At 36.9% G+C, this 24716-nt stretch overlaps 1 protein-coding gene across 3 annotated transcripts in view; it reads right to left on the bottom strand.

Moving 5' to 3' along the window:
- The window catches only part of SEMA3C (semaphorin 3C), a 179233-nt gene that overhangs the window by 13493 nt on the left and 141024 nt on the right, over positions 1 to 24716 (bottom strand). For all 3 annotated transcript variants that reach the window (XM_027574509.2, XM_027574510.2, XM_027574511.2), the window contains 3 exons: positions 16561 to 16649; positions 12019 to 12060; positions 8671 to 8828 (listed from right to left, as the gene is read on the bottom strand). In XM_027574509.2, coding sequence (XP_027430310.2) covers positions 8671 to 8828; positions 12019 to 12060; positions 16561 to 16649 — 289 coding nt within the window. The remainder of the gene's footprint in view (positions 1 to 8670; positions 8829 to 12018; positions 12061 to 16560; positions 16650 to 24716) is intronic.

A 24716-nucleotide genomic window follows, 5' to 3' on the forward strand; every position in this document is an offset into this window, starting at 1 on the left:
AAGACCGGGGGTGACTGAAGTGCGGCAGAGCTCCCGGGTATCGGAGGGGGAAGCCGGCTGCAGGAGCCCACGAGTGGGCTCTCAGCTCGGGGTTGCCATAAACCGTGATCCGCGGCCCAGTCGGGCCACTGCTCCTCCAGCAGGGACCCAACAAGCGGCAGAGCCGGGGAGACTCCCCTTCCTCCCCCAGGAGGAGCTGCGCGGGAGCGCACCGCAGGGATCTGCTGGGTTTGGAGACTCCACACGGGGTCGGGTGCCAGAGATAGAAACGCTCGGTCACAGGCCCGGTGAGCACGGAGTAGGGCCGGAGACCGGGGAGATGGGAGTGACTGACTGCTTTTCTCTGGGGGCGCACTGAGGAGTGGGGCCCTGAGTTCTCGGCTCCTCCGGGGGGAGACTGGGAGGCCGCCATTTTCACTCTCATCCTCCAAAGCCAAATGGAAAGCTTGCAGGGAACAAAAGCTCCCAAGAGCAAACTTGAGCAGATTACTTAGCCCAACCGGCAAGGGCGGGGCAATTCTGCCTCCAGCAAAGACATTTGGGAACCACGGCAACAGGCCCCTCCCCCAGAAGATCAGCACGAACAGCCAGCCAAGACCAAGTTTACCGATCAATGAACACAGCAGAACTCCAGCGCTAGGGGAATACTGCACATAGAATCCATGGCTTTTTAACCCCTGATTCTTTAGTCTTTCAAAGTGAATTTTTTAAATTTTTTTTTGAATTTTTCTTTCCTTTTTCAATCAACATCTTATCAATCCTTTTATAAAAATCTTTTTTATTTTTCATGTTTAGATCATATTCTATCTCTTCATAGTAGTTAACCTTATTTTTGGTATATATATATATATATATATGTTGTTCTCTCTTTAAAATTTTGGGATACAGGGGCGCCTGGATGGCTCAGTCGTTAAGCGTCTGCCTTCAGCTCAAGTCATAGTCCCAGGGTCCTGGGATCGAGCCCCGCATCAGGCTCCCTGCTCCGCGGAAGTCTGCTTCTCCCTCTCCCACTCCCCCTGCTTGTGTTCCCTCTCTCGCTGTGTCTCTCTCGGTCAAATAAATAAAATCTTAAAAAATATATAAATAAAATAAAATTTTGGGATACAGTTTCTTCTAACAGACCAAAATATACCCTAAATCTCTAGTGGATGGCTTTGTTTTAGTCTCCTGCCTGATCACATTCTCTTCCTTTTTTTTTTTTTTTTTGTTTAATTTCTCTTCTTTTTTCAATCACTTCTTATCAATTCCTTTCGTAAAATCTTTTATAATTTTCATCTTTACAGTCATATTCCATCCCTTCATCATATTTACCCTTATTTTTGTACATATATAAGCTTTTCTTTCTTTAAAATTTTGGGAGGCAGTTTCTTCTAACAGACCAAAATACGTCCAAAATCTAGTGTGTGGCACTGATCTATTCACCAGCCTGATCATATTTGGTCATATTCTTATTTTTTTTTAAATCTTTTTCTTTTTTCTTTCTTTCCCTTTCTTTTCTCCCCGTTTCAGGTCTCTTCTGATTTGTTTAGTGTATATTTTTCTGGGGTCATTGTTACCCTGTTAGCATTTTGTTCTCTCATTCATCTATTCTCCTCAGGACAAAATGACAAGACGGAAAAAATCACCTCAAAAAAAAGAACAAGAGGCAGTACTGACTGCCAGGGACCTAATCAATACCGACATTAGTAAGATGTCAGAACTAGAGTTCAGAATGACGATTATAAAGATACTAGCTGGGCTTGAAAAAAGCATGGAAGATATTAGAGAAACTCCTTCTGGAGAAATAAAAGAACTAAAATCTAACCAAGTCGAAATCAAAAAGACTATTAATGAGGTGTGATCAAAACTGGAGGCTCTACTTTCTCCCTAAGCTCAGGAACACGGCAGGGATGTCCACTATCACCACTGCTATTCAACACAGTATTGGAAGTCCTAGCCACAGAAATCAGACATCAAAAGGAAATAAAAGGCATCCAAATTGGCAAAGAAGTCAAACTCTCACTCTTTGCAGATGATATGATACTTTATGTGGAAAACCCAAAAGACTCCACCCCAAAACTCCTAGAACTCATACAGGAATTCAGTGAAGTGGCAGGATATAAAATCAATGCACAGAAATCAGTGGCATTCCTATACACCAACAACAAGACAGAAGAAAGAGAAATTAAGGAGTCGATCCCATTCACAATTGCACCCAAAACCATAAGATACCTAGGAAGAAATCTAACCTAAGAGGCAAAGAATCTGTACTTAGAAAACTATGAAATACTCTTGAAAGAAATTGAGGAAGACACAAAGAAATGGAAAAACATTCCATGCTCATGGATTGGAAGAACAAATATTGTGAAGATGTCAATGCTACCTAGAGCAATCTACACATTCAATGCAATCCCCATTAAAATACCATCCACTTTTTTCAAAGAAATGGAACAACTAATCCTAAAATTTGTATGGAAACAGAAAAGACCCTGAATAGCCAGAGGAATGTTGAAAAAGAAAAGCAAAGCTGGCGGCATCACAATGCCAGACTTCAAGCTCTATTACAAAGCTGTCATCATGAAGACAGTATGGTACTGGTACAAAAACAGACACATAGATCAACGGAACAGAATAGAGAGCCCAGAAATGGACCCTCAACTCTATGGTCAACTCATCTTTGACAAAGCAGGAAAGAATGTCCAATGGAAAAAAGACAGTCTCTTCAACAAATGGTGTTGGGAAAATTGGACAGCCACATGCAGAAGAATGAAACTGGACCATTTCCTTACACCACGCACAAAAATAGACTCCAAATGGTTGAAAGACCTAAACGTGAGACAGGAGTCCATCAAAATCTAAAGGAGAACACAGGCAGCAACCTCTTCGACCTAAGCTGCAGCTACTGCTTCCTAGAAACATCGCCAAAGGCAAGGGAAGCAAGGGCAAAAGTGAACTATTGGGATTTCATCAAGATAAGAAACTTTTGCAGAGCAAAACAGTCAACAAAACCAAAAGACAACTGACAGAATGGGAGAAGATATTTGCAAATGATGTATCAGATAAAGGGCTAGTATCCACAATCTATAAAGAACTTATCAAACTCAATACCCAAAGAACAAATAATCCAATCAAGAAATGGGCAGAAGACATGAACAGACATTTTTCCAAAGAAGACATCCAAATGGCCAACAGACACATAAGAAAGTGTTCAACATCACTCGGCATCAGGGAAATCCAAATCAAAACCTCAATGAGCTACCAACTCACACACATGGTTCCTTATGGACCATAAGGAAATGGTCCAGTTTCATTCTTCTGCATGTGGCTGTCCAATGGTTAAAATTAACAAGTCAAGAAATGACAGATGTTGGTGGGCATGCAGAGGAAGGGGAACCCTCCTACACTGTTGGTGGGAATGTAAGCTGGTGCAGCCATTCTGGAAAACAGTATGCAGGTTCCTCAAAAAGTTGAAAATAGAGCTACCCTATGACCCAGCAATTACACTACTGGGTATTTACCCCAAAGATACAAATGTGGTGATCCGAAGAGGTACGTGCACCCCAATGTTTATAGCAGCAATGTCCACAATAGCCAAACTATGGAAAGAGCCAAGATGTCCATCGACAGATGAATGGATAAAGAAGATGTGGTATACATATATACAATGGAATACCATGCAGCCATCAAAAGGAATGAAATCTTGCCATTTGCAAGTATGTGGATGGAACTGGAGGGTATTATGCTGAGTGAAATAAGTCAATCAAAGAAAGACATAGGTCATATGATCTCACTGATATGAGGAATTCTTAATCTTAGGAAACAAACTGAGGGTTGCTGGAGTGGTGGGGGTGTGGGAGGGATGGGGTGGCTGGGTGATAGACACTGGGAAGGGTATGTGCTATGGTGAGCGCTGTGAATTGTGTGACTGTTGAATCGCAGACCTGTACCTCTGAAACAAATAATACATTATATGTTAAAAAAAAAAAAGAAGACGATAGTAGGAAGGGAAAAATGAAGGGCAGGAAATCGGACGGGGAGATGTACCATGAGACACTATGGACTCTGAGAAACAAACTGAGGGTTCTAGAGGGGAGGGGGGTGGGTGGATGGGTTAGCCTGGTGATGTGTATTAAAGAGGGCACATACTGAATGGAGCACTGGGTGTTTTTTTATCACCATACATTACATCATTAGTTTTTGATGTAGTGTTCCATGATTCATTGTTTGTGTATAACACCCAGTGCTCCTAATGATGTAATGTATGGTGATTAACATAACGTAATAAAATTAAAAAAATGCAAAAAAAAAGATGTACTCTATTATCAACTTTCAAATAGGCAATACAGTATTATTAACTGTAGTCACCATGCTGTACATTACATCTCCATGACTTAATTATTTTATAACTGGAAGTTTTTGCCTTTTGATGCCCTTTGTTCATTTCTTTCACCCCCTACCCCACCTTTGGCAACCACTGTTCTCTATCTCCATGAGCTTGGTTTGTTGTTATTTTTAAAGTTCCATATATAAGTGAGATCATACAGTATATGTCTTTCTCTGACTTATTTCACTTAGCATATGCCCTCAAGTTCCATCCTTTCACAAATGGTGAGATTGCATCGTTTTATGGCTAAGCAGTATTCCATTGTGTGTGTGTGTGCTTATATCTTTACTCATTCATCTGCTTAAGGACACTTAGGTTGTTTCCATGTCTTGGCTATTGAAAATAATGAACATGGGGGTGCATATATCTTTCCAAATTAGAGTTTTTGTTTTCTTCAGATAAATACCCAGAAGTGAAATTGCTGGATCATATGGTAGTTCTATATGTAATTTTTTGAGGAAACTCCATACTGTTTTTCATAGTGGCTGCACCAGTTTATATTCCCACCAAAACTTTTTTCCACATCCTCTCCAACACTTGTTACTTCTTGTGCTTTTGATAATAGCCATTCTGACGGGTGTGAAGCGAGGTCCTGTGGTTTTCATTTGCTTTTCCCTGACGATTAGTGACAGTGATCACCTTTTCATGACATGCTGACAATCTGTATGTCTTCTTTGGAAACATGCCTATTCAGATCTGCCCACTTTTTAATCAGATTGCTTGTTTTTTTTTTCTACTCAGTTGTATGCATTCTTTATGTATTTGGATATTAACCCCTTAGTAGGTTTATGGTTTGCAAATATTTTTTCTCATTCAGTAGGTTGCCTTTTCATTTGGTTGATGATGTCCTTTGCTGTGTAGAAGCTTTTTAGTTTGATATAATCCCACTTGGTTATTTTCTCTTTTGTTGTCTTTGCTTTGGAGTCATATCTAAAAACTCATCATCAAGACCTACATCAAGGGCCTTAATGCCTATGTTTTCTTCTAGAAGTTTTATGGTTTCAGGTCTTATATTCAAGTCTTTAAACCATTTTGAGTTAAGTTTTGTCTATAATGTAAGATAGTAGTCTAGTTTCATTCTTTTGCATGTGGCTATTCAGTTTTCCCAGCACCATTTATTGAAGAGACTGTTTTTCCCTGTTGTATATTTTTGCCTTTTTTGTTGTAAATTAATTAACCATGTATGTATGGATTTATTTCTGGGCTCTCTAATCTGCTCTATGGATCTATGTGTCTTTTATTATGACAATAACATACTATTTTGATTATTATGGCTTTGTAATATAGTTGAAAATCAAGGTACATGATGCTTTGTGCTTCTTCCTCAATATTACTTTGGATATTCTGGGTCTTTCATGATTCCATACAAATTTCAGGATTGTTCCAATCCAGTGAAAAATGCCTTTGGAGTTTTGATAGGGATTGTATTGAATCTGCAGATTGCTTTGGGTAGTATGGCCATTTTAATGATATTCATTCTACCACTCCATGAATGTGAATTATCTTTCCATTTATTTGTGTCTTCAATTTCTTTCATCAGTGTCTTGTGGTTTCAGTGTATAGGTCTTCCACCTCTCGGTTAAATTTATTCCTAGGTATTTTATTCTTTTGATGCAATTGTAAATGGGATGGTTTTCTTAAATTCTCTTTCTGATGGCTCATTATTCATGTATAGAAATGCAACAGATTTTTGTGTGTTGAGTTTATACCCTGAAACTTTACTGAATTCATTCATTAGTTCTAACAGCAAACCTATGATACTTGGTTTCATACCAGGCATGATATTGTAACATTAAAAAATTGCAAGATAGTTTCAGCTCTTTGTTGTTTACAAAGACACGATCAAGATCATGATATGTGGGGGTGTCTGGGTGGCTCAGTCATTAACCATCTGCCTTCGGCTCAGGTCATGATCCCAAGCTCCTAGGATCAAGCCCCACATCTGGCTCTCTGCTCAGCAGGAGCCTGTTTCTCCCTCTCCTCCCTGTTCATGCTCTCTTTGTGCTATCTCAGTCTGTCTCTCTCAAATAAATATTTTTTTAAAAAGATCATGATTTGTGGCATTAGGATGACAATGTAGAATCTACTACCTTTAAATATGCATCTTAGAAAGGATTACTGGGGTTGTAATTAGAGGGAGAATATGAAAACAAATGAGTTAACTCATATTTTAGCAGAAACGTTAAAATGTAAAAAAAAAATCTCAAATATGCAATGATAGTCTATATATAGTATGGAATTTTACTTGAGAAATATTCTTTGTTAAATAAAAATGCTTGTTCACCAAAGCCAAGGTCTGGAAGTTTTGCAGGGAAGGAGTACCAATCTCCAATTCCTCCACATTACCAGAGAGGCTGAGAAACCTAAATGGATATGGCAAGATTCACTTTGTGATCCTCATATCACTTTCTTTCTTAGAAAGTATGGTGCTTCAGCTCCCTTTAGCATTAAATCTATTTAATAGAAGACTGCATTCCAGGTGTTAGATATGACAATTTTTAGAAGTCTTTCCCAAGAAAAATGTATTGCCTTACAAAGAGTTATGGTAATAATTTTTAAATATCACTGCTATCGTAATTGGGAGTATAAAACAAGTATGGTTGAAATTTACCAGCAATGGCTACAAAAATCATGTATTTGAGAGTACATTTGGAATTTGCTTTCCTCATACTTTTTGTCCAGGTTCAGATCTCCAGTCCAGTGCAAATGGAAGATCTCAGGGTAATGAGGTCCAAAAATTCTATGTAGAAATCAAAAGAGTCTAGAGACTTCCTGCCTAAATCTTAAAATGACACAGAAGAACACGAGTCTTTGAACACAGATACTAAGGACTACTGGTTTAAAGAATGGGAGTTCTCTTCACATTTCATGCCTTTAAAAACAAACAACTTTCAAATTGTCCAGCCCAGGCCACACCTGTGTACTCCAAATTCATATTTCTAACTGTCTACTCAACCTTTCCACTTGAATATCTCATAGGCACTTTTAACATCATCTTTCCCTCCACATACCTGCTCCTCCCCTAGTCTTCTCTTTCTCAGGAAATTACATCTACATATGATCAGTTCTGAGAATTTGGTTCATTCTTGAGTCCTCTATTTCTCTAACATCCTACATGTAATACACCAGCACATTCTCTGAGCTCTATCCCGAATCAGACCCTATGCCACCTCTGCCTCTATCATTCCTGTGTGAGCCACCATTATATCTCACCTGGAACGCACAGTACTCTAATTGCCTTGCAACTTCTATCTCCTCTGCCCCCAGGGCTGCAATCCCAGCCAACCCCAACCTGATGAGCTTTTCGAACCAAAAGTCAAATAATATCATTCATGCACTCAAAGGCCCTCAGTAGTTTTCCATTTCACTCTAAATAAAAGCCTTCAATGACTTACCAAGTCCTATGTCATATGGCGTTCTGACCTCACTCCTTCCTACCCTTCCTCTTTCTCATTCCACGATAGCCCCATTAGTCTTAGTGCTGTTTCTTGAACAATCTTGACACACTCCAGCTTTAAGGGTTTCTGGTCCTTCTCTCTGGTATGCTATTCTCCCAGATAATGCCTTGGTGTCATTCCTCATCACACTCAAGTCCTTGTTCAAATATCACACCCTCAGTAGGACCTCCCCTGACCGACCTGATCTTGGCCGACCCTAAATTCTGCATATTCTTTGTTCTATAATCAATGTCACTACTGGTGGCTCCTTCCAACTTGGTGCAAGCTGGCTCAGAGTTCCTCATCGAAGTCTTTGCTGGGATAAATGGCATTCAGCCTCAGACCACCTTACTCTCTCAATCGGACCAGCAACCATGCACTCCCCATTCTAAGAGGTAAAAGCATGTCATCAAGGTTCTGAAAGCAATCCAGCGTACCCACTTTGGAGCAATGTTCCTATCGCCTGAACTAGGTCAAACATCTGATTATAGGAGAATTAAATGGCACAGGGAAACCCTAGGAAGGTGGGATTTAATGATATACAGAAGCATATAAAAAATCAGGTAATGTGAAAAACGTTAAATGTGCTTGAAATATTTGCTGGGTCACAGGGGGGAATTGTGTTGCTAGAGGAACTTTAAGAGGAGAAACAAATGTTTCCAAAGTACTGTATTCCCACATACCTGGGAGAATCTCAAGTTATAAAGTGTAGCCATTTACTCCATTCAATGACTATACAAGATGCTAAACAGAGCTACTACTTCTAGCGCCATTTTAAAAGAATACGGCAACAGAATTTTTTCTAATGATGTGGACACTGTTCGACTGGCGACATCAGTTTTGACTTTCAGCTGAATGTTTGGTACTCACCGCTTCCCAGTTGGGTAGAACCTAGAGCAAGAATGGCCATCCCATGCACAGTAAGGGTCCCTTGCCAGGCAGCAGTCAGCACAAGCTGTACCGTAGATGTGGCAGCGATGCAGAGACACCTGGGAAATCCCTTCATTGGAGCTCACGTACAGCTGTTGCTATTGGAGGAATGATTGTGATTCATTTCAGATGGGGACATTAAAAGACAACTTTCAGCAGGAACACATTATAATATATGTCTACACACCCTGAGATTCATTTTAAAACAGACTAAAAACAAGAAGCAAAGCACAGAGGGTATAAAGCCAAAATAAATAGAGTTTTCTTACGTTACTATGCCTATAATATTACCACTTTCCTGTTTAAAAAAAAAAAAAAGCTCACAGCCCTATGTAGAATGGTCATACATTTGAGACATTGGGATTTATTGTTCTCTGAGATTTGTGCTAATATATTACAGATTTAAATTACGATGTTTGCTTTATTTTTTGAATGCACAAGGCAGCTTTCTTTTTCTTCAAATCTGGCAACCCATCACCTTGTAAATTTGAAAACGTCAAGTCTTAAATAAAGGGCATTTTTAAGTTTAGGGAAAAAAAATACACTGTCGGTATTAGATAAAATTAAAAAAATTTTTTTTCACATGCCTTCACTCATTAGAACAATATTTAAATTACTTAGAAGAATATCAGTATTTATATTTAGGCATGTCTTAAACTTTCTGTATGCTCCAGTGATCTTCAGCATCCTAAGTCATAAATAAAGATTTCACTCTCCTTCATTTGCGGGATGTCAAGAACTTCTGATGATACTGCTCCAATTCTTTTATTTGTGCATAAATTGGTTCTCAGGAGTCAAAAGGTTAAGTTTCTAACCAATGCTTATTTTCTAAAGAAGTGATATTGTATAATTCAAATCAGCAGAGAATCTCTAAGCTGGAACTCAAATACATTCACATGTGCAACACACACACAGACATCTATACATATTCAACTACATACAATTTAAAATTTAAATCAATAGGAGCACCATTGGTCCACCAGGTTCTGGGGGCAGACTTCTGGGATTCAAATCCCAGCTCAACCACAAATATGCTGTGTAACTCTTCTCAATCTCAGCTCCCTCTTGGGTAAAACTGGGATAATACAGTACCTACCCTACAGAGTTATTTTAAGAACTGAATGTAAGGGCTAACTCCACATGAAATACTTAGAATAGTTTCTGACTCCTAAGCATTGAATGAATGTTAAATAATGTAGTAGAATAAATTGCCAGTTAAACTATCAACTTATACACTGTTAATTCTAATTAATCATTTGAATCACACCTCAGTCTACTGTCTAATAAACAATTATTCTATTCAGATTAATTTTTCAGAAATTCGGCTGAAAATGATTGACCCCCAGTTGAGGCAAACTATAAGAAAACAACTGCATATTTTGGCAATAATCATTTCTATAGGAACATTTCAAATAAGTGTTTGTTGAGCACATTAATAAATAATATAGTGAATGCATCAGCTATGCTAAATAAAGGAAACCGCTTTATTTAAGGAAAGAATACAAGTAGTTTCGTCCTAGAAATTACCTTTTTTTAAATTAACCCAACTATTTTTGCTATATGGAATGCAAGAATAAATTAGAGAATAAAGAAGCATAAAATAGAAAATAAAATAATTTGAAGACTAGGGAAGGTACTAAATTCATAGTATTTAAATGTACATAAAATACCATTGGCAATTTGTACTTCTTTCTCACTGAAAAAATAATGAGGTAGGCAGTTGTGCAAATGAGTTCCCCAAAACTCAAATAATTACCCTGCCCTGAATCTAATGATTCAAAGAAACATTTTTAATTATCTACAATATAAGATGTTGAAGACAGATTTAATACTCATTTTTTCCTGTGTGTATATGTGTATTGCATATTGCAATTTAATGGAATGGATTGTGAACTATGAGTATACCAGCTGAATTACAAGTTGAAGTGTAACGTGAATCACAGTAATTGTATACTAGACCATGCCACACAAATGGGTCTACGTCCATTTTGAATTTTGCTCCAATACTCTCTCTTCTCATTAAACTACTGTAAACAAGGGGCTTCCCTGCTGACTTCAAAGACAATTCTGACTTGGGATCAGCTCCCAGGGACACTGGGGAAAATGACGAATGGCTTCTTGTTACTTGGGAAAATGTTTGTTATGCACCATACAAACGTTTTTACAGATGAGATCTTTAGCTCTATCGTACTCTATTTATTTTTCTTCATAAAATTGAGTCGAGTGAAAAGAGCACAGGACTGATTGTGGAATACTTCTTCATCTGCAACAGACCAAATAAGGCAAAGAACACTAACCTTATGTCATCAGTTGTGCTAACACTTAAAACCTTTATTCCATATTCCAAGAAAAATAAGTCTCAGGCTCTTTAAACAGCAGTTACTAAGGACCTGCTTTATTTTAGGCAATTTATATAAATTAACTCGTTTGTAGAAAAGCATTACCTTGTAGAGGCAGAAACTTAAGTCAGTGAAGTTTAACGACTTATCCACAATTTATGGACAAGTTGGGATTCAAATGCATGTCCATCCTGCTCTGAAGCCTACTCCATTTCTGACTATATGACTCCATCCTTTAGAACTTTCTTCCAGAGAGAACACCTTGGGGGCTGGAGAGGTGTATGTGTTGCACAGGTAGAGACTGGGATAGGGCTTTTCCTTTTTTGTGAACATTGTGTATTTGCACGTGCAGGGACAAATTAGAAGATGAAACATTTCTGATAATCATAGTCAAAGATTTCTTCCCTCAAACCCAAATCCTTATATGGCTTAGATTTGAGACATTCAGATTTTTTTAAGGACATGTATAAACTCTAAAAAACAGCACTTCCTTAGCAATAAGCATAAAAGAATGCATTGCACATTTCAAACATGTGATAGCAGCAGGAACTCGGAAAAGGACTGATTACTCATTCCAAGCCCCTGAGAATGTTTGTGATGCTACAGTAGCCCAAACATTATACTGAATTCTTCATTCAAAAGATTATTTTTATTTTGGTTGGCTTCACACACTGTAATATTTGAGAATATAGGATGTACAAAATGTTGGAATATCTTGCTGTATATATTTATATGTTCTGCTTTCCTGGGGTTTTATACAAAACAGACCTATTTTGTCTTCCATTAAAAGCTTGGAAATTATGCATCAAAATTAAAGGTGCTTTTGTGGTTACTGTAAATAATAATTATTTTTCTAATATTAAAATTAATTTTTCCAAAATTACAAAATATTTTTTTCCTAACAGTAAAATTTTTTAAATATAAAGAAAATAAAAATGGGTTGTTTTACCTTTTTGGATGAGATTTTCATTGTTGTTATAGGAGCACGATTCTGAAAAATTAAAAAAAAAAACAAACATCGTTAGCTGTTCAAATAATCCTTTAAAAAGATTTGCATTAAAAATAGTCTCTTGTCTGTTAAAATTCAAGAAATCATCATTTCTCTATATATGCTCAAAGTTTAGCAATACTTGTCCCTAAAGTACATTTCCTCTGTTGGGAGTAAGGTGTTTTACAAATATATGCTTAATTAAAAAAAAAAAGTAGCAATTACAACACATTATCAATATAGTCTTTAGAAAAACAAAATCTGAGTAATTTGGAAGAGTTAAAAAAATTATATCTTGGCATACTGAATTCAATGAATAAAACTTAGGCTTGGACGGGGGTGGGTAAGATGCTGTTGCATGGTACCCCATGTTATTCCTTCATAACACAAGCAGTCTGCATAAGACGCTACCATGCATTAAATGTAGCTTTGCAAAGATGTATTAGCCTGCATCGTACTTATTACCTCTCCCGTTGCAAACGAAGAAATACTGTTAGAAAATGTCCTCTTTTGATAAATGTGAATTAGTGAAAGCATCTAAGAATTTTCTGAAAAGGTAATCCTTTTTGAAAGTCACTCTATTCATAAACTTTCCTTCTTAAACATTATTAGTTCCTTTTAAAAATTAGACTTGTGATAACCTGATAAATATCTGTGAAGTTTTACTGCAATAACTCAAGTGAGAGCAAGTTCTCAAAATTAACTGTACCTACAATTATTTCACATTCTGGAAGTGTGCTATCTTACACACGTTTAAAAGAGAAAATGGACAGGGAAAGAAACAACAAATGTTGGAGGGGTTGTGGAGAAAGGGGAACCCTCTTAAACTGTTGGTGGGAATGCAAGCTGGTACAGCCACTTTGGGAAAGAGTGTGGAGTTCCTCAAAAATTTAAAAATAGAGCTACCCTATGACCAAGCAATGGCACTACTGGGTATTTACCCCAAAGACACAGATGTAGTGAAAAGAAGGGCCATATGCACCCCAATGTTCATAGCAGCAATGTCTGCAATAGCCAAACTGTGGAAAGAGCTGAGACGCCCTTCAACAGATGAATGGATAAAGAAGATGTGGTCCATATATACAATGGAATATTTCTCAGCCATCAGAAAGGATGAATACCCAACTTTTACATCCACATGGATGGGACTGGAGGAGATGATGCTAAGTGAAATAAGTCAAGCAGAGAAAGTCAATTATCATATGGTTTCACTTATTTGTGGAACATAAGGAAGAGCATGGAGGACACTAGGAGAAGGAAGGGAAAAATTAAGGGGGGGAAATCGGAGGGGGAGATGAACCATGAGAGACTATGAACTCCGAGAAACAAACAGGGTTTTAGAGGGGAGGGGGGAGGGGGGATGGGTTAGCCCGGTGATGAGTATTATGGAGGGCACGTACTGCCCGGAGCACTGGGTGTTATATGAAAACAATGGATCGTGGATCACCACATCAAAAACTAATGACATATTGTATGGTGACTAATATAACATAATAAAATTTAAAAAATAAATAAATAAAAGAGAAAATGATGATATTATCTAAACATTCAATCTAAACACTCAGTTGCAACAGATTTTGATCACTGCTTAGAAATATACATACACATACAAAAATGTATTGCGATTTATATCCACCCAGGCAACTACTAATAGCTGTACTCCAATTCAAGTTAAGTTTGAGGAAGCTGGCTGTATTTTCAGGAAATATTCTGAACAAGGATTAAAAGAAGAGATTATGGTTCTGCACTCTATAAAAACAAAGTGTCTGGTTTTTTAAAGTTACATTAAGTTTTCTGCGATATATCAGTGTGACACTTCGCTAAGGAATTTGTTTCAATTCAAATGCATTATTTCCTCGCGTGCTAATCACAGTATATCATACACACCCAGTTATTTTTACCTCACCTCAGAAAATATGACACAAACACCATGTTGAAGACAGTAAGGAACTGTATTTGGCAACTGTGTCTCTCAATTTAGCCATACCAGTCGCGGGCACACACGTCCACAAGAAAGCTCAAACTTTTTTAGTCTCTCTCTTGGGCTGATGTCCCCTGCATGCATTTTGACTGACTCTATTTTTCCACTGAGAGTTTATTCTTCATGATGATAACACTAGCACAACTCATATAACAGACTATAAGTAGTTAGCACATGATCAGAATGACTCACATTTCTTTAAGAGCTTTCCATAACTTATATGTTTGGGTTTGTGTCAAACTCACTTAATGTTTTCTGATTATCAAAAAATGACATTTCAGAATTAAAAATGAAGTTCTGCCATATGGCATTTTTGCTCTCTTCAAGTGAATTCCAAAATAAGGGACTCTATGCCATTTTGGTCAGCCAAGTTGTCCGTATTGAATTGAACAAGGAAAAAATATTTTTTACATATAATGCAATTTTGGTTAATCTAGCAAAACAATCAATTCCTTTATAAAGCAAGACATAGAAAAAAGCACTTGAATGTACATAGTTAACATTTTCTAAGCACAATATTAACACGCCAATTACAAAGAAACTTATTCCAAAGTGAGTCTAGCATTAAAAATTGTAAATTCAATAACATACTGGAAAATTTTCCAGAGCTCCTCAGATTTCATTTGGTTATTTTTTAAAAAATATTTCTTTACATTTAAAATGTATTAGCATAATCTAAACAATGCATCTTGATCACTTATGTGCTTATAAATTCAATATTTTGGTGACTGTGGGAACATGTATTAATAAGTCAATATATTCTGAGTCTGCTCAACTAAGCAAAGCAACGGACTAAACCAGCAACAGTCTGCTCCTGAGAGCCCTGAAGTGCTAATTTTACTCAGTTAAAGGCTGACTCTGGTCTTTTGATGTCCATGGACCATTTGTTTGTTCTGGTTTGTTGTTGTTGTTTAGTTTTATTTCGTCATCATAAACTTAACTCTGCAATCCAGCTAGACTTGGAGGGGAGTAAGGAAAATATGAACCCATAGAACTGCAGTGAATGCACAGATATTATAGGATATTTTGAGCAGATGGGGGTGAAAGGGTGCTCTCCTAAGCTACAGAAGGAATGGTCTAGTAGTTAAGATAAAACAGAATTCAAATTTATTAGATTTGTCCACAGACAGCAATGGTGATCTTCTTGCTGGTCTTGCCATTCCTGGACCCAAAGTACTCCATCCACAATATTCCTGCCCTCCCTCACCTTGCCAAAGACCACATGCTTGCCATCCAACCACTCAGTCTTGGCAGTGCTGATGAAAAACTGGAAACCCAACCGTTTGTGTTTGGTCCAGCATTTGCCACAGACAAGGTGCCAGGACCCGTGGGCTTCAGATGAAATTCTCATCATCAGATTTCTCCCCATCGATGGACTTGCGGCCAGTGCCATGATGGTGCATGAAGTCACCACCCTGGCCCAGAAATCCTAGAATAATCCTGTAAAAGCAGGGATCTTTATAACTAAATCCTTTCTCCCCAGTGCTCTGAGCACAAAAGTTCTCTGCTGTCTTTGGAACTCTGAAAGCAGCTTAAAGGAGACGCAGCCCAAGAGCTTGCCGTCCAAGGTGATGTCAAAGAACCCGGTGGGGTTGACCAAGGGCAGGTGGCACTGGCGACTCTAGGGCGGCAGCGTCTGCCTGTGGGCCATTTCTTCTTGATTGATTTAGTTGGAAACAGTAGTCTGCAATAAGACTGATTTCATGCCAAAGTATCTTTGCAATCCTAACAGCTCCTCTGGCTGTGGTTTATCCATCTTTCCAAATGTTTATCAGAGAAATCACTTGAACTACAGTGGCTTACATTTTAAGGAGGGAAGGGACACCACAGATCTGCTCTCCCGGGTCACAGATCCAGAAAAGAATAGGCACTCTGCCCTGAGCAGGTGATGCCTTACAAGACTGAACTTCCCTCTGTGTGCATTTTTGTTGGTGTTGTGTATTGTTTTTCTTTCTTTTCCTTTTTGTTAAGCCCAAATTTAAGAACAAAGAGAATAATAATGAAATCTCAAGTTCAGCAGAACATGAAGCTTTGAGTGGTAAAGAGACACCATTTGTTTTATGTAGCTTGAATGACATTTGAATTGAAAGCAATAAAACAAGAGAAAACAAAACAGTTTTTCTTAAAATTCCTGGATAAAAAAATATGAGAAAGTTTATCTAACAATCAATAATGTAAGGCACTTGGGTTTCAGTGGCTTGTGAAGCAAATGATAAAAGCCCTTTGCTGGCAAGTCTTTTAGACCTTGACCACAAGAAACCATTTATAAAAATAATGATGACCAAAATTCTTCGAGTTGAAAAAACGAATCTTTCAAAGTTAAGATAACTTGAAATGTAAAAAAAAAATACTTCAGAAAAATATTTGTTCTATATTTCTCATTTTATCTGGTGTTTCCTACCCTCAAAAACTTATATTTATTTGATCCTTTATCAAATATTTTTTTCCTCCCAAGTGGCCCTGAGATTAAAGAATTCCATCCATCATGCATGTGCTGAGATTAACAGAAGAGATGCTCAAACCTTAAAGACTTCTAACTCCTCCAGAATGAGCTCACCCCTGGCAGAGCCGTTAGCAGGAAGAACCACCACCTTCTGCACAGTGCCTTGATCTAAACCAAAGGAAAAAACACACAAACAATGAGATGCAGGAAAGAAAGACTTTAATTTAAACATAAGACCACTGACTTAGCACTTAGAATACTATTTATATAATTACTTAGTCATCAAAAAGAGACTGTATATATTGAGCTATAGTACAAATCTCATATGTGTAAATGGAGATTCTATATAATTCAAAATGAACCAATATAACATCTTATATTCTGTACATATTTGGTATAGTCATAGTTATGAGAGAAGAAGAGAATGTCCAAATATAAAGTCAAAAGTTCTGTTTCTGAACACAGTGGTGTGTGTTCTTCAAGTAGTAATACATAATTTTAAGTTTGGCCCTTAAGAATATTACTTAAATCTCCAAATCAACTTTATAAAAAGTGAGACTCCGTGTTTTGTTAACCTTGACACATAATGATTTGATTATCTGACAAAAAGATTATTACAAGTGAATTTTTATGATAATCATATTATAAACACTAGTACTAGAAATTTACATATGATCTAAAGTTGGGAGAGATTTCAGACACAGTAAAATGTTTTACTCACAATTCGAAATAATTTTCAGAGTGGAAACATAACTGTGGTCTCAGATCAGATGTGGACACCTATTCATAGAATAATTCTATTGTTTTCACACATACACATACTTGGGAAATGTTTTTCGGATATTGTTAAAATTCAGGGGAAAATATGAAATTAGATGGTCCAAATAAACTTAAGCAAATAAAAAATTTACTCATAGTTCCAATGAGATTGCCAAAAACAGAGATGCCCAATAAATGTAATACATGCAGGAAATGTTATTTATGCCAATATTTTAGTTAAGATAGTTTCATGTCACATATAATTTTCTACTTCTAAGCACACAATTTTGCCACTCTACTAATCACATATTTTAAGGTTTAAAGGAAGCTAGTTGAGATTTGGCAATGTTGGGTTAAAGCAAATTTGTAAATTATTTGATAAAGTAAAAATATATTTCTTCACCAAAACATGTTTCTATTATAATAATTAATGAACTCTATCATAAATATCAAGTCATTACTTTTAAGTATGAGCATGTAACTGTGGGTATATGATTTGGAAAGATGCATTATCACATTATCATCAACAGATACTGGAACATTTTTAAATTCTGTTGAGAAACGTCAATAAGAGGTCATTTGAGAGGAGCCTGGGTGGCTCAGCTGGTTAAGTAATGGACTCCTAATTTACGCTCAGGTCATGATCTCAGGGTCCTGAGATGAAGCCCCATTTGGGTTCCACGCTGGGCATGGAAACTGCTTGAGATTCTCTCTCTTTCTCTCTCTCTTAAAAAAAAAAAAAGTTCATTTGAACTGAGTTTTACCAGGCTAAGTTTACAACTGGAATCATTTTGTGATGAATACCATAATTTCCAAATTCCACATCTCAAACTGGCCTGTTTTCCACAAGCAAGAGTATCTCTGACATAAAAGATCCCGTTTCAGGGCACCTGGGTGGCTCCAGCAATTAAGCATGGGACTCTTGATTTCAGCTCAGGTCATGATCTCAGGGTCCTGAGACTGAGCCCCACATTAGACTCTGTGCTGGGCATGGAGACTGCTTGGGATTCTCTATCTTCCTCTCCCTCTGCCCCTACCCCCTGCCCCTCTCAGAAAAAAAAGAAAAAATCCTATTTCACATTTACATTTTTTTCTTTTTTAATTTTTAAAATTTTTTAATTTTTTTATTTTTCATTTACATTTTGTATCTTATGAGCCTAATTGAAAGATTCAAAATATTACTTTTTTTTAAAGTAACCTCTACACCCATCGTGGGCCTTGAACTCATGACCCCAAGATCAAGAGTCAGATGCTCTACTGAATGATCCAGCCAGGTGTCCCCCAAAATAATTCTTAATAAAAAAATAAACTCTACTTTAAAATGCTACCAACTAAAAAATTAAAACCTACTAAATAATAATAAAAATGCACAAAAGAACAAGACTTAAGGATTTTGCCAGAACAATCCCTGAACCCTGTGAGGATACAAATTATGTGCACCTGATCTCAGAAGTTTCAAACTATATTCTGTAATTTAAAATTCATTTCTTATGCCATATTCAAAGATACATAACAGTCTCAAAGCTTTGAAAGCTCTAGGTATAATTAAAACTCTTTGAAATTTCTCTGTTTTACTATCAGCTTCCTTAGAATCAGCCCTGGTAACAATTTGTACTATTTTTCTTGGAAGGTAAGTAATACATGTATAAATCTGAAGGGAAAAACAATTTGGGGATGCTGTGCAGAGACATGTCACAATTAAACTGGACGAATGTGGTTGCAGGTGTTCCCCAATTTCTATTAACAATTCATCACCAAGAACCTTGGAAACTTCTGAGGGAATAAAATATAAAATATAAATATATTTTATATATTTGAATATAAAATAAAATATACCAAAATCTCTAAAATGAAAGCTTTGAATTGTAACAGCTAGGGCAGGGTGTGTGTGTGTGTGTGTGGAAAGAATGAGGGCATAAAACCATCTTGGTTTTAGGTCATGTTATAATACACATTATATTCTTTTCTTTTTTTTTTTTTTTGAAGAGGTCACTACAGAGTTTTATGGTTCCCTGCTGCAGTTTGTAAGGATCACTGTCATTCTCTGTGACAGCAATGACCTCTTTCTTGAGCAGAGACTGGGTATAACCACAGTCCCAAATAAAATTGCAAGAAAGGGAATCTTGACTACAGGGATTCCCAAAGATAAAACTATCAGCTCTGAAAAAAATTAAGTATTCTCAAATGAGACAACTGGCTCCTGTTTTTAACCTAATGTCTTAACTATGTGAGCAATATTTTACATAAATCATCATTTCTTTTGAAAGAAGCCACAACAAACATACTTTATTCATGCCATTAATAAAATATTACCCCCAAAGCGGCTATAAAAACGGGCTAATAAAAAGATAATGTAATACTTGCTTTTGACTCATTTGCAATAAAAGCAAGAACAACCACTTTTATTTACTGCTTGTTTTCCTGTTTGAGTTATTTTTTTGTTTTGCTGGTAATGATGAGTAGATTCCCTTTTATTTTAAGACCTTTAAAGGTAAAAATATATTTTTATACCAGGTAAAACCGAATGTCAACTTACCTGAAACTCTTGCAAAAATATAAGTAACTTTTAAGAATTGGTAACACTTCTACTTGAAAATCAAGTTTAAATAAAATCATAGAAATGTAAGATCACCAGAGAGAAACACATAATTATTGAATGCCTACTATGTGCCTGGTTCTATGATAAAAATGTATTATTTAATTCTGATTTCAAGAAAATAACTATCCATTTAATTCCTTTACTCTTCCATGTTTAGGCATGGCTTAGTACTTTATGAGCTAATATTTCTGCAGAGTTCTTCATTATACTGGTTCAATTTCATCAGTGCATCACAAATGAATATATTGGTTCTTTTTAGAATTCCATATATTAAAGTTTTTAATGCATAAATTAGAATAATCATTCAAAAGAGTGGATTCAAATATGAATACAATAGCTTTAAATCTTTGTGGCATTGTTAATCATCACTTTTAACAATAGTTAATTTAGTCATTATGAGACCTTGAATTTATGTAGTTGGGAAGGCTTCTTTAGGGAAAATAACTTGTAAATACAAAAACAGAGTTGTTTGTGTCTTCCCCAAACAATTGCAAATGAGGAACTCTCAATTTTATGCTAAGTCCACCTCTAGTAATTAGCCTAGTTTTCTGAAAAAAGAAAAAAAAAAAAAAGGAAAATTGTCCATAAAACTGGACAATATATTCTTTACATTGAAGAATCTCTATCTAATGAAATTTCATATATATCACTACAATTTTATTGTCCAAGATCATCTTTCACAAGTCAGCAAGAGACTGAAAAATTTCTTCTTCAGTTAAATCTATCTCTGTGTCTCTTTTATTGATTGGTCTTTCTTCTATAGCTACCAAGAATACACTCAATCTCTTTTTTACACCCCTCCATGTTTATCTTTATAATCTCTTCCTCTGGTCTAAACATCAGCACTCTCTTCAAGTACACTTATTAAAATTCAAAACCAGGGCACCTGGATGGCTCAGTCAATTGAGTGTCTGCTTTTGGCTCAGGTCATGACCCCAGGGTCCTGCGATAGAGCCCTGCATTGTATCCCTGCTCAGCTGGGAGTCTGCTTCTTCCTCTCCCTCTGCCCCTCTCCCCTGTTTGTGTGTGCTCTTTCTCTCAAATAAATAAAAAAACAAAAAATTAAAAATAATAAAATTCAAAACCAAACCTTTTTGCTTGCCCTTCTCTGGACACTGCCATTTGGTATTATCCTATTTAAAATGTGAATAGAATTATAGATGGTTATGCTGTTATTTTACCAAATGCCAGACCTCACTGAAACTGGACTATTTAAAAGACACAGCAATAGTTCTAGTAGTTGACCTCACACATGTCAGAATGGCTAAAATCAAAAACACAAGAAACAAATGTTGGCAAGCACGTGGAAAAAAAACAAACCCTCGTGCAGTTGGCAGGAGTGCAAACTGGTACAGCCACTCTGGAAAATAGTATGGAGTTTTCCCAAAAAGTTAAAAATAAAACTACCCTATGATCCAGCAATCGCACTACTGGGCATTTACCCAAAAAATACAAAAACACTAATTCAAAGAGATACATGCACCCCTATGTTTATTGCAGCATTATTCACAATGGCTAAATTATGGAAGCAGCCCAAGTGTCCATCCACTGATGAATGGATAAAGATGAGGTGGTGTATATATACAACGGGATATTATTCAGCCATAAAAGGGAATGAAATCTTGCCATGTGCAACAACATAGATGGAGCTAGAGAGTATAATACTAAGCAAAAAAGTCAGAGAAAAACAAATACCATATGATCTCACTCATATGTGGAATTTAAGAAACAAAACAAATAAGCAAAGGGGGAAAAAAAGAGAGAGAGAGAGAGAGAGAGAGAGAGGCAAACCAAAAAAACAGGCTCTTAACTATAGAAAACAAACTGATGGTTACCAGAGGGAAGGTGGGTTGGGGATGGATGAAATAGGGGATGGGAATTAAAGAGTATACTTACCATGATGAGCACTGAGTAATGCATAGAATTACTGAATACTATACTGTATTGTACACCTGAGACTAATATAACACTGTATGTTAACTATACTAGAGTTAAAATAAAAAACTTAGGAAAAAAATAGTTCTGGTAGTTGGTCAACAACTTAGATGACTGGTCAGGATCTCTAGTACTTAAGGGCTGAGAAACAAATATCCTAACTCTGGTGTACACCATTTACAAGGCTCTACTCTGGATGTCTTTATATTTTTCCTTTTGTTATAAATTGCCTGTTTCCCACAAACTCCAGTTCAGATTCTGAAGACATGGGTTTAATCTGGTCCAATTTAATCATGACTAAGGCACGCATAAACTAGTACTTAGAGTCATCAATGTGTCAGTGTCATTTCAATCGGTTGAAAGAGCAAATATACAGTTTGCCGCTGCTCCCTAAGCACGCCCATGTTAATGGGGTAGTTACTCTCAAAATGCAGTCATGGTAGACACCTATAGCTTCTTTTTCAAGACATACAAATCCTTCAGTTCCCCATATACAAAATACTTTGAGGTATCCCGGGGCTGTTTCATTCACTACTAAGTAACTAAGTTGACTTGCATGGTCTCCCACCCATTTTCACTCACTGATTCAACAGGAAATTACTGAGTGCTTTCAGTGTGTCGGGCACTGTATCTAGTATGGATGCAAAAATAAATAGGCATAGCACTCAAGAGTTTACATTCTAGAATTTATGGCTTTTTGAGTAGGGTGCTCCCATGAAAATGTTAGTTATTGAAAGATGCACATTCCAGAATGTCCATAAAACTCCCAATTACATAGGTCCACATAAAGCAATCTCTGTACCTTTTAGTTTGAAGATGATAATATAGTTACCGAATGTCTTCTTTCTGAGGGTAGTGAGACTGGCATTCCTTGAATGTACTCAAAACATAAATCCTTTTTATTGTTTTGTAGAATTTGGGGTATTGTTTTGACTTCCTTGGGATAAGCTCCATCTCTACAATATATTTACAGTGAAGCAGGGTATCCTTTCTCCCTCAAGCCTCAGTTTGCTTGTATGTAAATATAAATAATAATTACACCTATTGTAATGGATATCTGCTCCTAAGCCCTACCCAGAATCACGTCCCCTTCTTTGGGTAATAACACCCTGAGACATCTTTTGGAAACACGTCTCTCACTCTCAGTCTACGCAGTTAAGGAATGGTGTGTGTATCTCTCTTCCAGCTCCAGGCAGATGCCATGACTTAGGCCTGTCCAATAAGTGTATCCCTTTGCCCTGGTGATTCATGCAGGAATGGGCACAGAAAACAAGTCAGGGCCCAGCCTTCCCTGGGAATTAGATATTTGGGAGCCTCTTTCTTTCTGAGATCAGGGCGATTAAAGGCTTGTAAATCTAGAGGTGCAGGACCATCCTTCCCACCACATGCAGAGACTCCCTTTGAGAATAAATACAGAGGAAAGCAGAGCTGAAAGACAGTGAGATAAATTCCTGACAACATCATTTTAGCACGAATGCAGCTATGTCTGAGGCTGCCTCCTTCATTTCCCAGTTGAACACACACACAGGACATTATTTTTTTAAAACTAGATTAAGAACGGTGTATGCTCACTTTCAGGTGAAAGAGTTCTGACTAATAAAAACTAAATGAATAATCCGTGAAAATTGCTTAGCATGATATCTGGTACATAGTATACCTTCAATAAGTACAAGTTTTTTTTTTTATTTATAGCTCAACCACCTACTAAAATTTTGACATTATTGGAATCATCATTTTTTCTGAACCCCGATTTTCTCATCTATGAGATATAGAAAACAGTCATAACTTGAGTATATTGAAGCATTGTGACATGAACCGAGCAGGACACATTTTCTAAGTGACTTGCATGATATAAACCTTACACAAAGATAACATAGCAGACTCACCAACCCACATTAGTCATTTTAATTTTCTTTTGTTTCATTGAATCTTTAAATAAAAGTCCCCGACAAGCTTCTTTCCTGCCTTATACATTTTAGACCACCTAGGAGTTTTTTTTTCCTAATACAAGGAATCATAGCAATATTATCCTTAAACCTTTCCACTGTCTCTGGACAAAAGAACAGCTTGAATTTATAGCACAGTAAGTGTTGGCTGCCTCAAACAGGTGATCAAACATAGCTCATCACCCACCCATTCATGAAAGTAGTCATTTGTGTATCTATCAGCTGAGTCTCACTTAAACTACAGTCCTTAGGGGGTTTCACTGGAAATTGCTGTGCCAAACTGCCTGCTTGCCACTGGTCACCTGGGGATTTGGGGGAACACTGCCTTCTTAATCAGATCTCTTGTCAGAACCCTTCCCCCAATTGCTCATCTGTAAGAATATTCTAGTCAGGGCCGGCTTCGCTAGTCAGGGCCGCCTTCGTGGGTGTTAAGACCTATATAATCACGCAAGTTCCTGCAGTCAGAGGCTCATGCTTGGTTTCATGCTCTGCCCTTACCTCCTGGAAGTTCTTAATAACTTTAAACAAGTGACTCTGAATTTTCAGTTTGCACCAGGCTCTGCAAATTACGTAGTCAACCTGATTCTAGGTTTTTGTGATTAACAGGAATTTCTACCAGCTAATGAGCGGCCTTATTCAATTTAGTAAAGACAAACACACAGATCTCAAAGTCATATACTCAACACATTCTTCTTTTTCCTGTCTTCACCATGGTGCCCCTAGATGTCAACCTAAGCAGCACTAAGTATGATTTCCGAGGCAAATTATTGCAGGAAAATCAGTTGTAGCGTTTATTCATGAAATTAGTATTATAAAGGATAAAATCAGTATATTTATTAAATGACAATTCTTCCTTCATCTTGATTTTCTGACCAATTTATTAAAATAAAAAAAATAATTAAAGCCAAAAAAAAAAAAAAACAAACCTCTGCAATAACTCTGTGTGACAAATGAAAGCTTTATAGATAAATGAGGGAAGAATGATTGGACATTCTA

Source organism: Zalophus californianus, chromosome 12 (genome assembly GCF_009762305.2).
Source record: "Zalophus californianus isolate mZalCal1 chromosome 12, mZalCal1.pri.v2, whole genome shotgun sequence".
NCBI classification, from domain to species: domain Eukaryota; kingdom Metazoa; phylum Chordata; class Mammalia; order Carnivora; family Otariidae; genus Zalophus; species Zalophus californianus.